At 46.1% G+C, this 15,797-nt stretch overlaps 2 protein-coding genes across 12 annotated transcripts in view; one reads left to right on the top strand and one right to left on the bottom strand.

Moving 5' to 3' along the window:
- The window catches only part of LOC148143696 (sulfhydryl oxidase 2-like), a 565,239-nt gene that overhangs the window by 469,810 nt on the left and 79,632 nt on the right, over positions 1-15,797 (bottom strand). For 9 of the 11 annotated variants that reach the window (XR_015751301.1, XR_015751303.1, XR_015751302.1 and 6 more), the window contains one exon: positions 15,390-15,723. The exons of the other annotated variants lie outside the window; for them this stretch is intronic. The gene's annotated coding sequence lies outside the window, so the exon portion shown is untranslated. Of the gene's footprint in view, positions 1-15,389; positions 15,724-15,797 lie in introns of those variants that run through there. 11 annotated transcript variants of the gene reach the window in all.
- Positions 12,029-13,258, top strand: LOC148143698 (uncharacterized). Its single transcript, XM_087975671.1, has one exon. The coding sequence runs from the start codon at positions 12,474-12,476 to the stop codon at positions 13,161-13,163; it is 690 nt and encodes a 229-aa protein (XP_087831797.1). The 5' UTR covers positions 12,029-12,473; the 3' UTR covers positions 13,164-13,258.

Here is a 15,797-nt window from a genome sequence, read left to right as displayed (position 1 = left end):
GAGGTCGGGGTGGAAGGTGTTCGTGTAGTGGATGAACTGTTCAACCTCCTCGTGGGAGCACGAGGAGGTTGAACAGTTCATCCACTACACGAACACCTTCCACCCCGACCTCAAATTCACCTGGACAGTCTCGGACTCCTCCCTCCCCTTCCTAGACCTTTCTGTTTCTATCTCAGGCGACCGAATCAACACGGACATCTACTACAAACCTACCGACTCCCACAGCTACCTGGACTACACCTCCTCCCATCCTGCCCCCTGTAAAAACGCCATCCCATTCTCCCAATTCCTTCGTCTCCGCCGCATCTGCTCCCAGGAGGACCAGTTCAAAATACGTACAACACAGATGGCCTCCTTCTTCAAGGACCGCAATTTCCCCCCCGACGTGGTCGACGGTGCCCTCCACCGCATCTCCTCCACTTCCCGCTCCTCCGCCCTTGAGCCCCGCCCCTCCAACCGCCACCAGGACAGAACCCCACTGGTCCTCACCTACCACCCCACCAATCTCCATGTACAGCGCATCATCCGCCGTCACTTCCGCCACCTCCAAACAGACCCCAGCACCAAGGATATATTTCCCTCCCCTCCCCTATCAGCTTTCCGTAGAGACCACTCCCTCCGCGACTCCCTTGTCAGATCCACACCCCCCACCGACCCAACCACCACTCCCGGCACCTTCCCTTGCAACCGCAGGAGGTGCAACACTTGCGCCCACACCTCCCCCCTCATTTCTCTCCAAGGCCCCAAGGGAAACTTCCATATCCGCCACAGATTCACCTGCACCTCCACCCACATCATCTACTGCATCCGCTGCAGCCGGTGTGGCCTCCTCTATATTGGGGAGACAGGCCGCCTACTTGCGGAGCGATTCAGAGAGCACCTCTGGGCCACCCGGACGAACCAACCCAACCAACCTGTGGCACAGCATTTCAACTCCCCCTCCCACTCCACCGAGGATATGCAGGTCATTGGACTCATCCACCGCCAAACCACAACAACCCGACGGTCGGAGGAGGAGCGTCTTATCTTCCGACTGGGAACCCTCCAACCGCAGGGGATGAACTTGGACTTCACCAGTTTCTTCATCCCCCCTCCCCCCACCTTGTCTCAGCCGGATCCCTCCAGCCCGGCACCGCCTTCCTGACCTGCAGTCTTCTTCTTGACCTCTCCGCCTCCACCCTACTCCGACCTATCACCCTCACCTTGACCTCTTTCTACCTATCACATTTCCAACTCCCCTCCTCCAAGTCCCTCCTCCCTACCTTTTATCTTCTCCTGCTGAACACTCTCTGCTCATTCCTGAAAAAGGGCCTGTGCCCGAAACGTCGAATCTCCTGTTCCCTGGATGCTGCCTGACCTGCTGTGCTGTTCCAGCAATAAAGTTTCAACTGTTTTCATTAGAAACAAAGTTAAAAATCACACAATAACAAGTTATAGTCCAACAGGTTTATTTGGAAGCACTAGCTTTTGGAGCGCTGCTCCTTCATTGGGTAGCTGTGGAGCAGGATCATAAGACACAGTATTTGTAGCAAAAGGACATTGAATGATATATTGAACGAACCTAGATTGCTTTGAAGTGTTTCATCTTTAGAATGGGTTTCAGATTTCAGTTCATTAATATATAAATTCCAGAACTTCTTTTAAGTCACAGTGTCGAGATAACTGAAGGTTTTATAAAAAGAGGTGACATCTCAGCTCTGTCAATGCATGAAAGGTGTGAGGTTTGAGCCAGACTGGTTCTATTTCCAAAGTAGGAATTTATAAAGTATTACATGGAGTGATTGCCTGCAGATTGTGCATTTTTTGAGCAAAATAAAATGTATCTACAAATATATTTCTGTAAATGCAAATTCACCCCATAGTCTTATGTCTTTCTTTCCTGCACAGGACCTCCAACCAACACTATACACCAGATATATTGATGATCTTTCTTCCTCTGGACCCCATGGCAAGCAGTCACTGAATTAATGACACTGATATTAACAAGTTTCATCCCACCATCACACTCACCATGGACTACTCTTTAGTAACTGTCTCATTTTTGGACACATGCGTCTCGATAGAAATAGAATCAGTCTGACGTAACGTTGGGACACAGACAGACTTTAACTTAACACCTTCAATGCATTATCTGATTGAGATGACACCTATTGTTAAAACCTATCTTGAGAACATAACTTTTAAAAAGTTTTGGGATTTACATACGAAGGAATCGAAACTAACATGGTCATTCTAAAAGATGATAGAGGTAAGCTAAATTTGTTTAATATTACATTCCATGACTCTGCAATCCTGTTGCTAAAGAGTCTGTGTATTATGATTCTGCTCCACAACCACCCGATGAAGAAGCAGCGCTTCGAAAGCTAGTGATTCCAAATAAATTGGAAATCAATAAATAAACGGTTGGACTATAACTTGGCATTGTGTGATTTTTAACTTTGAAAATCTGTCAGTAATAACCAGCATCTCCATACTGCGCATGCTACTCGGTGTCAGCAACCACTTCGCGTGTTGGTCATGCGACACGGGGAAACGCCCCACGATCTTGTTTTGGTGTGCCAATGGGACGCTCTGGAGAACCGGATGGGGACTGGTCCTCCTGCCAATCACAGCAAACCTGTAGACTTGATGCGGAAGTAGGACCATGTGCTTCCGAGGTTGGTGCTGTTTCTCTCTCTCTGAATTAAGATTGAGCTTCAGCCCAGACTGCAACTTTCTTCCTCTGTCCAACATCTGTGAGTACAGTGTTCTCTTTTCTCACCCCATTTTCCATTCTGGGGTTCAGCTGTTGACTTGCAGACATTGAAGCGAAATGGAGTGAATCCAGAGAGGGGACAGATTCTGGGAAAGTTAGTTCAGTTCTGTGTCTCAATTGAAAAACACAGGGTAAATGCAGGAACCTTTTATCAGAAATGATGTGTAGATGTACAGATGTAGATGTCATTCTACACCAATCAGTGCCAGTTGTCAGACAGATGCAGCAAGCAAGGCAAGTGGTGTATTAGCAAGAGGAATTGAGCTGAGAGGTGGGGATGCCTTCCTGCAGCTAGGGCGTCATTGAATACGTCCAAGGCTGAGTTCATTTGATTTTTGAACAACAAAGAAGTGGATGGTTATGGGGGAAAGCAAAAAAATGGTTTTAAGACCAGTATAGATTGGTTACAGAAACAGACCCTTCAGTCCAACTAGTCCATGATGATCAATTATCATAATCTCGTCCTATTTGCCAGCACTTGGTCCATATCCCTTTAAACCCTTCCTATTTATAGACCAGTCCAGACGCCTTTTAAATGCTGTAATTATACCAGCCTCCTCCACTTCCTCTGGCTGGTCATTCCATACACGCACTACTCTCTTGTGAAAAAGCTCCCCTTCGGTCCCTATTATGTCTTTCCCCTCTCACCCTAAACTTTTAGTTCTGGACTCCCCACCTCCCAGAGAAGACATTGTCTATTTGCCCTATCCATGCCCTTCTGAAAGGTCACCCCTCAGCCTCTGACACTCCAAGGAAAACACCCTCAGCCTATTTAGCCTCACCCAAGAGCTCAAATCTTTCCAACCTGGTAACATCCTGGTGAATCTTTTCTGAACCCTTTCAAGTTTCACAACATCCTTCTGATGGCAAGAAGACCAGAGTTGCACGCAATATTTCAAATGTGGCCTCACCAATGTCCTGTACAGATGCAACATCACCTCCCAACTCCTTACTCAATGCTCTAACCAATAAAGGACAGCATACCAAATACTGCCTTCACTATCCTATCTATCTGCGACTTTACCTTCAAGGAACTATGAACTGCACTCCAAGGTTTCTTTGTTCAGCAACATTCCCCAGGACCTCACCATAAAGTGTACAAGTCCTGCACTGATTTGTTTTTCCAAAATGCAGCACCTCGCATTTATCTGAATTCAACTTCATCATTCATGTACTTATCCTAATGTCTTTTAAATGTTCTAACTGTACCTGTGTCCACCCCTTTGTCTGGACATGCATTTCACACACAAACTAATTTGTGTTTTTAAAAATAAGTGCCCGTTATGCCTTTCTTAAAAGCTTTCTCCTCTCACCTTCAAATTTGCTGCCTAATCTTGAACCCCCACCAAGGGAAAAGATATCCGCCATTCACCTTATCTATACCCCTCATGATTTTATAATCCTCGATAAGGTCACCTCTCAACCTCCTCTGCTCCAGTGGAAATATTTCCAGCCTATCCACCTAGATGTAGGTATCTTCATATCCACTTATGTTGGTGCAGGCTCGACAGGCTAAACAGTCTGTTCCTGCTCCCAATTCTTTCTCTCTGTGTCCAGGAAAGCAAGAGACCATAAAACACAGGAGAATACATTAGGTGTCTCAGCCCATTGGGGCTGCTCTGCCATTAAATCATGGCTGGTAAGTTTCTCAATCCCATTCTCCCACTTCCTCCCCGTAACCCTCGATTTCCCCCTTGATACTCAAGAACCTATCTACCTCCGTCTTAAATATACTCAGTGACTAGCGTCCACAGCCTTCTGTAGCAGTCACTTCCACATGTTCACCACTCTCTGGCTGAAACGATTTCTCTTTATCTTTGTTCTAAAAGGTCTTCCTTTTATTCTAATGCTGTGCCCTCAGGTGCGAGTCTCTCCTACCAATGGAAACATCTTCCCCATGTGCATTCTGTCCTGGCCATTCAGTGTTCTGTCTGTTTCAACTAGATTCCACCCCCCGCCCCCCTCCCGAGTGTGGGTCTGTTGATCAGCATGAACCAGACCCTTCAGGTTGAGGTACAGCAGGAATTACGTTCAGCAAAGTCAGAACGGAGGGAGTGTGGGTTGGATGGAGATTTTTCAGCTTTTCGGGGCTGAGAGGGGAAAGAAAGTTCAATATAAATTAGAATTGATAGGATGGGCTGATGGGCCAAGGAGTGGTAGAATGAGTTTAATTTAGATAAATATGAGGTGTTGCATTTTGTAAGGCAAATCAGGGCATGACTTACACAGTTAATGGGGAATGTTGCTAAACAAAGAGACCTTGCAGGTTCTAGTTCCTTGAAAGGGGAATTGCAGGGAGACAGGATAGTGAGTAAAGCATTTGGTACGCTCTCCTTTACTGGTCAGAGCATTGAGTACAGGAGGTGGGAGGTCATTGTCATGGCCGCACAGGACATTGGTTAGGCCACTTTTGGAATAGTGTGTGCAGTTCTGGGCCCCCTGCTAAGGAACAATGTTGTGAAACTTGAAAGAGTTCAGAAAAAAATTACAAGGATGTTGGCAGAGCTGGAGGGTTAGAGCTATAGGGCGATGCTGAATAGGCCAGGGATAATTTCCCTGCAGCATCGGAGGCTGAGGGGTGACCTTACAGAATTTTATAAGGGGTATGGATAGGGTGAATAGCCAAAATCTTTTCCACATGGCAGGCGAATTCAAAATTGGAAGGCATAGGTTTCATGTGAGAGGGGAAAGATTTAAAATGGACCTGAGGGACAACATTTTTACACAGGGTAGTGCATGTTTGGAATGAGCTGCCAGAGAAAGTGATGGAGGCTGCTACAATTACAACATTTAAAAGGCATCTGGATGGGTAGATGATTAAGAAGGGTTTAGAGGGATACGGGCCAAATGCTGGCAAATGGGATTAGATGAGTTGAGGATATCTGGCCGGCATGGATGAGTTGGACTGAGGGCTCAGTTTCTGTGCTGTATGACTCTAATCATCTTCCGTGAAAGCAGAAGTGTGATTGTGAAGACTGAACTTTGAGAGCAGCTTTCAAAGATGTTTTGCCTTTACTGGAAGCAGAAGAAGTTACAATGAAATCTTTCAATTGTGAGACAGCAACTGAGTACGTGAGTACGTCTAGGATTTTGGTGGAAAGTGGGAATTCATTGCACTGTGGGGATAAAGTGGTTTAAGGTTTACCAGCAGTAAGGACAGTGTGCTGAGCGGGGAGCCTAGTGAAGGGTTAGGTGGATTTTTGAGTTAAACTGCTCATTTCATTCAGCCTTCAACATTGTATTTCCAATGCTGTGCATCAGAAGGAGCAGTGAGTCAGTAACTGATATCGTTAGAAGCCTTACGGGTTTCAGTAGTGCAGGTATTGCATTGTTTCATCAGCATTGTACTGCTCTTTGGAGGGTCGGTGTGGACTTGTTGGGCCGAAGGGCCTGTTTCCACATTGTAAGTAATCTAATCTAATCATTACTGGCAGCAGTGAGAGGTGTGGGCTATATTCACTAGAAATGATAAAGCAGTTAGAAAACACGAGAGGGCAGAGTGGGACTTGCCTTTTAATTTACAGAAGCTGGGAGGTTCTGGGAGCTGTGATCCAAGACAAAAATAAGTGCGATAAATAATAGAAGTCCTACAGTGTGGAAGTAGGCTGTTCAGCCCCTCAAGTCCACGTTGGTCCCTCCGAAAAGCTTCCCCACCACCACCACCCACCACCACAACCACCCACCACCACCACCACCCACCACCACCACCACCACCACCACCCACCACCACCACCCACCACCACCACCACCCACCACCACCACCCACCACCACCACCACCCCCCACCACCACCCCCCACCACCACCCCCCACCACCACCCCCCACCACCACCCCCCACCACCACCCACCACCACCACCCCCCACCACCACCACCACCACCCACCACCACCCACACCCACCACCACCCACACCCACCACCACCCACACCCACCACCACCCACACCCACCACCACCCACACCCACCACCACCCACACCCACTACCACCCACACCCACCACCACCCACACCCACCACCACCCACCACCACCCACCACCCACCACCCACCACCCACCACCCACCACCCACCACCCCCCACCACCCACCACCCACCACCACCCACCACCCACCACCCACCACCCACCACCCACCACCCACCACCCACCACCCACCACCCACCACCACCACCCACACCCACCACCACCACCCACACCCACCACCACCACCCACACCCACCACCACCCACCACCACCACCCACACCCACCACCACCCAATCCAGTAACTACTGCTTGTGGGTGAGATTAGGACTAGAGGTCATGACCTTGAGATTAGAGGGAATCGGTTTAAGACACAGATGAGGAGAAACTCCTTTTCCTGGAAAGCAGTGACTCCATGAAATTCTCTGCCTGTGGAACCTGTAGAGACAGCTTCACTAAGAATGTTCAAGACACAGTTGAGTAAGTATTTGCATGGTGGGGAATTAAGGGTAGTTGGGATAATGCAGGTAGGAGGAGCTGAGACAATGGATAGATCAGCTATGATCTTAATGAATGGCACAGCAGGCTTGACAGGCCGAATGGCCTACTCCTGCGTCAATTACTATGAAACTATAACCCTGCATTTCCCATGGCTAACCCAGCTAACCTGCACATCCCTGGGCAATTTAGCATGGCCAGTCCAAATCAAGGCAGGTGAACAATGTAGTGATGTGAAAATGAACATCAGAGTATGATAGAAAGGGACAAGGAGAGTAAATGTCCCAGCAATCAAAGCTGGATTCTAAAGATCACAAAAATTGAAACTGAAGACTGTGTGTCTGAAGATGTGCTGCATCATAACAAAAGTGAATGAATAGACTGCACACATCGAACAGAATGATTCTGATCTGAGACTCCTTACAGAGACATGGCTTCAGGGTGCCAAGGATTGGATCCTGAATATTGAAGGGGTACGTGGCATTCTCGTCAAATGAGAAACTAGGTAAAGGTAGAGGCACTGCCAATCAAAGCACTGATCACAGGGTAGTCTGGTGTCAGCTCAGATTTCAGGTCCTGATTTCTCTGCCGTCTGTTGATCTCCCTGTTCCCACAGAGTAAAATGTCAGTCTGTTCTCAGCTCTGCAGGAAGCCTTGACCCCCCCCCCCCCCCCCTCCACCTTTTACACCTTCTGGAACAATAAAACATTCAGTCAATCAAGGCCCAACTCTCAATCTCCCAGCCTGTCAACCATCCAGACAGAGAGAATCATCGTAGCAGGGAATAAAACAAGAAAAATGAAACAAAATTGAGAATAAATAGGTGCTTGTACTTAATGTTTGCTCGTTAGGTCGTAAACCAGAAATCGGTGTCTCCCAGGGTTCTTATAGTGCCCTAATTGAGGAATTCTCGCTCCCTTACATCTATGCCAGGTGCTGGCAGGTGGGACTAGATTGTGTTGGGATGTCTAGTCGGCATGGACAGGTTGGACCGAAGGGTCTGTTTCCATGCTGTACATCTCTATGACTCTAAGTATTACCACCCAGGCATGATTGATAAAAATATTTGCATCAACAGAAATAAAGCATCTGTTATCAAATAGACATAGAAACATACAGCACGGAAATAGACTGCGATCCAACACATCCTTGCAGACAAGGTATCCTATGTAAATTTAGGTCCATTTGCCAGCATTTGGCCTTTATCCCTCCAAACCCTTCCTATTCACATACCCATCTGGATGCCTTTTAAATGTAATTATACTGACCACTTCCTCTGGCAGCTCAGTGCATAAACGCACCACGCTCTGTGTGAAAACATTGACCCTTAGGTCATTTTTAAATCTTTCCCCTCCCACCCTAGACCTATGACCTCTGGTTTTGGACACCCCCACCCTGGGGAAGTATGCTTCCGTATTTATTCTATTCATGCCCCTCATGATTTTATAAACATTGACAAGGTTATCCCTCGGCCTATGATGCACCAAGGAAACAGCCTCTCTTTATACCACAAGCCCTCCAACCTTGGTGACATCCTTATCAATCTGTCCTGCATCCTTTCAAGTTTCACAACATCCTTCCTACCCTGTAGCAGGGAGACCAGAATCGAATGCAATATTCCAAAAGTAACCTAACCAATGTCCTGTACAGCTGCATCATGACCTCCCAATTCCTATACCCAATGCATTCAATGGACCAAATAGCCTTTTTGTGCACTGCAGGGGTTTTATGATTTTATTCTGTGACCCAGTCAATTTTAGTCATTATCTCTAGTGCATGGCATGTCAGGGTGGGATCACTGGTACCAGAATTGCATGCAATACTACAAAAGTGGCCTAACCAATGTCCTGTGAAGTGTACCAAACACCACCTTCACTATCCTGTCTACCTGTGACTCCACTTTCAAGAACTAAAAGCCTGCCATAGAGTCATACAGCATGGAAACAGACCTTCAGTCCAACCAGTCCATGCCAACCATAATCCCACATTAAATCAGTCTCTCCTGCCTGCTCTTGGACTGTATCCCTCTAAACCTTTCCTATTCATGTACTGAAACAAATGTCTTTTAATTCTACCGGCTTTCTCAGGAAGTTCATTCCACACATTAACCACCCTCTGTGTAAAATTAGTATTTGAGTAGCAAGGATGGAAAGGTTCAGAAAAGCTTTACAAGGATGTTTCCAGGGTTGGAGGGTTTGAGCTACAGGGAGAGGCTGAATAGATTGGGCTGTTTTCCCTGGAGTGTTGGAGGCTGAGGGGTGATCTTACTGTAAATTCATGAGGGGCATGGATAGGGTAAATAGACAAGGTCTCTTTCCTGGGGTAGGGGAGTCCAGAAGTAGAGGGCAGAGGTTGAGAATGAGAGGGGAACGATGTAAAGTTCCATGCAGAGGGTGGTGCATGTATTGAATGAGCTGTCAGAGGAAGTGGTGGAGGCTGGTACAATGACAACATTTACAAGGCCTCTGGATGGGTGTTTGAATAGGAAAGGTCGAGAGAGAGATGGGCTGGTAAATGCAGCAAGATAAATTTTGGATATCTGGTCAGCATGGGCAAGTTGGACCGAAGGGTCTGTTTCCATGCTGTACATCTCCATGACATTGAGGTTGAATAAGTCCTGATCTGATTTGCATTTCCAAAATGCAGCACCTCGCATTTATCTGAATTAAACTCCATCTGCCACTCCTCAGCCCAAGATCCTATTTTAATCAGAGGCAACCTTCTTCGCTGTCCACTGAATCTCCAATTTTGGTGTCATCTGCAAACTTATTAACTATACCTGCTGTGTTCACATCCAAATCATTTATATAAATGACAAATCGTGGATTCAGCACCGATCGTTGTGGCACCACTGATCACAGGCTCCAGACTGAAAAGGAACTCTCCACCACCATCCTCTTTCTTTTACCTTCAAGCCAGTTCAGTATCCGGTTGACTAGTTCTCCCTGTATTTCATAAGATCTTACCTTGCTAATGAGTCTTCCATGAGGAACTTTGTTTGATTGATTTCCCAAGCACAAAGCCATGCTGACTATCCCTAATTAGTCCTTGCCTTTCCAAATACATGTAAATCCTGTTTCTCAGGATTCCCTCCAACAACTTGCCTATCACTGATGTCCGGCTCGCTGGTCTATAGTTCCCTGGCTTTTCCTTACCACTGTTCTTAAATAGTGGCACCACGTTAGCCACTCCAGTCTTCCGACACCTCACCTGTGACTATCGGTGATACAAATATCTCAGCAAGGGGCCCAAGAGTCACTTGCCTAGCTTCTGAGGATTTATCCACTTTTATGTGTTTCAAGACATCCAGCTCTACCTCCTCTGTAATGTGGACATTTTTCAAGACGTCACCATCTATGTCCCCACATTCTATATCTTCCATATCCTCCTTCACAGTAAACACTGATGCAAAATACTCATTTAGTATTTCCCTCATCTACTCCGGCTCCACACATAGGCTGCCTTGTTGATCTTTGAGGGGCCCTATTCTCTCCCAATTACCCTTTTGTCCTTAATTTATAAAAACCCTTCTAATTCTCCTTAACCCTATTTGCCAAAGCTATCTCGTGTCCCTTTTTGCCTCCTGATTTCCCTTTTAAGCATACTCCTACCACCTTTATACTCTTCTAAGCATTCATTCGATTTGTCCTGTCCATACTTGTCATATGCTTCCTTCTTGTTGTTAGCCTGCTCCTCAATTTCTCTAGTCATCCAGCATTCCCTACACCTACTAGCCTTTTCTTTCACCCTAACAGGAACATACTGTCTCTGAACTCTTATTATCTCATATCTGAAGGCTTCCCATTTTTCAGCCATCCTGTGAACATCTGCCTCCCAAACAACTTTTGAAAGTTTTTGCCTAATACCATCAAAATTAGCCTTCCTCCAATTTAGAACTTCAACTTTTAGATCCAGTCTGTCCCTTTCCCAAAGTGGTCCAGCACTAACACCTCAGTCACCTTCCCTGCCTTATTTCCTAAAAGTAGGTCAGGTTTTGCACCTTCTCTAGTAGGAACATCCACATACTGCCTCAGAAAATTGTCTTGTCCACGCTTAACAAATTCCTCTTGATCTAAACCCTGAACGCTGGCAGTCCTAGTCAATGTTTGGAAAGTTAAAATTCCCTACCATAACCATCCTATTATTCTTACAGATAACTGAAACCTCCTTACAAATTTGTATCTCAATTTCCTGCTGATTATTAGAGGTTTATATTACAATCCCAATAAGGTGATCATCCCTTTCTTATTTCTCAGTTCCACCCAAATAATTCCCCTGGATGTATTCCCAGGAATATCCTCCCTAAGTACAGCTGTAATACTATCCCTTATCAAAACACCACTCCCCACCTCTCTTGTCCCCCCTGTATCTTTCCTATGGCATTTGTATCCTGGAACATTGAGCTGTCCATCTCTGGGCCACATTTCTGTAATTGCTATGATGTCCCAGTCCCATGTTTTTGACCATGAACCCTGATTTCATCTGCCTTCCCTGTTAGGTCTCTTGCTTTGTTGTAAATGCAGTATAACTTCAGTCCTACGTTGTTCTCTGCATTATTCCTTCCTGCCCTGACTGTTTGATTCACTCCCTTTCCCAACTGTACGAATCTCGGGTTAATCTCTTTCCTCACTATTTCCCTGGGACCTATCCCCCACCTTACTCATTCAGCAACTTTCCTGGCTTTCTTTCTGCAAGCAGGCTTGACAGTTTATTTTCATATCTTGATCCAGCACCTTTGTAGGCAGCTTGTTCTAGGTCATTGTCCCCTAAATGAAGTTTTCCTCCATACACACTTAAGGCTATCTGGCTGCATGAGGGTTTTCAGGTTTCTGTGACCTGGATAATGTGATCAGCAGGCACCTGGCAATCTACAGGAATTGCCATCAATGTATCTTTACTTAACTGTACTGACCGTGATCACTTATTTTGTGAGTTTATTTTTGCAGGAAGACATGGGGAAAGAAATTTGAAAGCAATTGATACATCAACTTCTGGCAGAGCTCATTGATTCATTGGGACTTGAATATCAGCAGCCATTCAAGTTGAGAGGAAATGTTTGCTTTGGTCTGCTTGAGGGGTTTTGGACACGAGTGTGGCAGGAAGAATACTAAGTGAGGGAGATTCAGTGTGCTGACTGTGAAAAAGTGCTTCAAACCATTTCCTCAGCTTGGGGGAATCAAAATCACACCCCTCACGGTGGGGACAGACTGTGTACCCGTTCTGTTTGTAATTTCAAACCCAGAGTGACACAAGGAACACTCTCCCCATGGGGAAACCGTGGAAATGTGGGGACTGTGGGAAAGGATTCCCTTCCCCCTCAGTGCTGGAAATTCACAGACGCGTTCACACCGGGGAGAAGCCGTTCATCTGCTCAGTGTGTGGGAAGGGATTTGCAAATTCTTCCAACCTGCGGGCGCACCAGTGGGTCCACACGGGAGAGAAGCCATTCACGTGCTTGGTGTGCGGGAAGGGGTTCACGCATTCATCTGCACTGCTGACCCACCAGCGGGTCCACACTGGGGAGAGGCCGTTCGGTTGCTCAGAGTGCGGGAAGGCTTTCCGTCGTGTGAGCAACTTGAGGAAGCATGAACGGCTCCACACGGGGGAGAGGCCGTTCACCTGCCGAGAGTGTGGGAAGGGATTCATTGATTCTTCCAGCCTGCTGAACCACCAGCGGATACACACAGGGGAAAGACCATTCACCTGCTCTGTGTGTGGGAAAGGATTCAATCATTTGAGCAATTTGCGGCAGCATAAGCGGGTCCACACAGGGGAGAGGCCATTCACCTGCCCTGAGTGTGGGAAGGGATTTACCAATTCTTCCCACCTGCTGACCCACCAGCGGATCCACACTGGGGAGAGGCCATTCACCTGCTCCAAGTGCAGGAAGGGCTTCACCTGCTCCTCCTACCTCCAGAGACATCAACGAGTTCACGTGCCATCACAGAGAAATTGAAGGAGTGACGGATAAGTACCATTTTCGACTAGACAATCAACCCAGTTCTGGGGTCTCCCAGGTTTGAATCCCACCATGGTAGATGGCGCAATTGAAATCTGGAGTTCAGAATCAAACGATGAAACCATTTTCAGGGGAAGAAAACTCCCATCTTATTCACTCAAGTCCTTTTTAGAGAATGAAGCTACCTTTGCAGGAAAGGATTCACTGTCATCCCAGTTGCATCCTTTACCCGGTCTGGCCTACCCGTGACTCCACACCCACAGCAGTGTGGTTGACTCATGATTGCACCTCCCTCCTGCAAATGAGCTGGAGAAACTAACTTGTATACAGAGTGTAGGCTGAAACTGCTGAGTGAGGCAATACTTCCTCCAGGTGAAGGCTGTTCCAAGGATCCAGTTACAAAGGGATAATTTGGTGCTGACCAATAGTAAAGAAAGTGGGGGATGGGGAGTGTGTGCGCTTTGACCTTGAACTGTTTTTTTAAAAAACGCTACTTTTCGTGCACCTTTTTTCTGGGAAAAATTGAAACTGTAATGAAGCAGGGTTGCAATAAAGGTTACCAGAATTCACCGTCAGACTCAGACTCTCATTGAAAGCTGAGAGATTCAACAAGTTTTTGTTTTAAAGCTACTCATTTCTTTCAACCTCCAGCACTAAGTTTCCAATGTCCTGGATCAGAAGTGAACGAGTGGCAGAATTGTGAGAAATTATAAATTTTTCAGGAGTTCGGGTTCATTGTTTTATCAGCATTGTAAGGGTTACTGGCAGCAGTGGGAGATGTGGGCTGTATTCACTAGAAACAAAGATTAAAAGTCTCACAACACCAGGTTATAGTTCAACAGGTTTATTTGGAAGTACTGGCTTTTGGAGCACCGCTCCTTCATCGGGTAGCTGTGGATCAGGATCATAAGACATAATTAAAATTAAAACTGTTAAGTTTTTCATCTCTGCAGGTACTGCATCATTTCATCAGCATTGTAAAGGTTACTGCCTGCAGCAGAAAGTGTGGGCTGTGTTCACGAGAAACAAAGGTAAAAATCAGACAAACGTATTGGAACATAACCTGGTATTATTTGGAAGGACGAGCTTTCGAAGTGCTGCTCCTTCATCAGGTAGCTGTGGAGCAGGATCACAAGACATTGTAATTTTTTGGGACAAATTCTGTGTCATACAACTGAATTGAACAAATCTAGATTGCTGTCAAGTCTTTCATCTTTTAGAATGGGTTGCAGGTTTCAGTTCATTAATATGTAAATCCCAGAACTACTTATAAGGAACGTTCTCGATGTAATTTGAAGGTGACATTTCAGCTCAGAGAATGTATTTAAGGTGTGAGGTTAGAGCATGCCTGTCTCCTAATGTTGAGTCAGACTGGTTCTACTTCCAAATAAAAAATGGATTGACTGCCTGCAGATTGTGTGCTTTGAGCAAAATTGAATGTATCTGCTATCTCACACCTCCACACACACATGGGTGCTGGGGAAAAAAATGTGAGTGGATTTTAAAAAAAGTTTAACCAAGAGATTTAGTTACCTCAGTTTAAAAAAAAAATACCAGGAGATTGGAATCTCCTCCGTTGAGGACTGACTCTCAGCTGGCTGGCTACAGCCAGCGTACTGTGAGCAGGAGAAGAAGAGGAGAGGCATTCAAAGTTTGGGAGAAGAATTGTAGCTCGGGTGCTCGTTGTTGTGGTTCTGTTCGCCGAGCTGGGAAGTTGTGTTGCAGACGTTTCGTCCCCTATCCAGGTGACATCCTCAGTGCTTGAGAGCCTCCTGTGAAGCGCTTCTATGATGTTTCCTCCGGCATTTATAGTGATTTGTATCTGTCCACTGCAGCGGACAGCTGGAACTGACAACCGGAAGCGGAAAATACAAACCACTATAAATGCCGGATGAAAGATCACAAAAGCACTTCACAGGAGGCTCCCAAGCACTGAGGATGTCACGTAGACAGGGGACGAAACGGCTGCAACACAAATTCCCAGCTCGGCGAACAGAACCACAACGAGGGAAAGCATTTTGACCTCAGAATTATTTTTTTCAGTTCCAGCTCAAAGGTAGAAGACAGTGGTGGAGGGGTGCTTTTCAGACAAGAGGCCTATGACCAGTGTGTGCCACGAGGATCGGTGCTGGGTCCATTACTTTTCATCATTTATATAAGTGATTTGGCTATGAACATAGGTGGAGTAAGTTTGCAGAGGACACCAAAATTGGAGGTATAGTGGACAGCGAAGAAGTTTACTTCTGATTAAAACAGGATCTTGATGAGATGGGCCAATGGGCTGTGGAGTGGCAGATGGAGTTTAATTCAGATGAATGCGAAGTGCTGCATTTTTGAAAAACCAATCAGATCAGGACTTATACACTTAATGGTAAGGTCCTAGGGAGTGTTGCTGAACAAAGAGACTTTGGAGTACAGATTCATAATTCCTTCAGAGTTGCAGGTAGATAGGATAGTGAAGATGATGTTTGGTACGATTTCCTTGATTTCCTTTCCCAATAAATCAAGTGGCTCCATCAGAGGTTGATGTAACATTTGGTTCTTTCCTCATGTCTTCCTGCAACGAAATTCACAAAATAAGTGATCACTGTCAGTACAGTGAAATAAATATAATGTGGGCAGCATGGTGGT

The sequence above is a fragment of the Chiloscyllium plagiosum genome, unplaced genomic scaffold, assembly GCF_037043375.1.
Source record: "Chiloscyllium plagiosum isolate Xiang-an unplaced genomic scaffold, Cpla_swu_hap1 HiC_scaffold_27, whole genome shotgun sequence".
Classification (NCBI taxonomy): Eukaryota; Metazoa; Chordata; class Chondrichthyes; order Orectolobiformes; family Hemiscylliidae; genus Chiloscyllium; species Chiloscyllium plagiosum.
The sequence above is the reverse complement of the archived record's forward strand: the minus strand, read 5'-3'. Positions and strand labels throughout refer to the sequence as shown.

Excerpts from the sequence above, each read along its gene's own strand:
- LOC148143698 (XM_087975671.1), top strand. The coding sequence starts at position 12,474 with ATGGGGAAACCGTGGAAATGTGGGGACTGTGGGAAAGGATTCCCTTCC.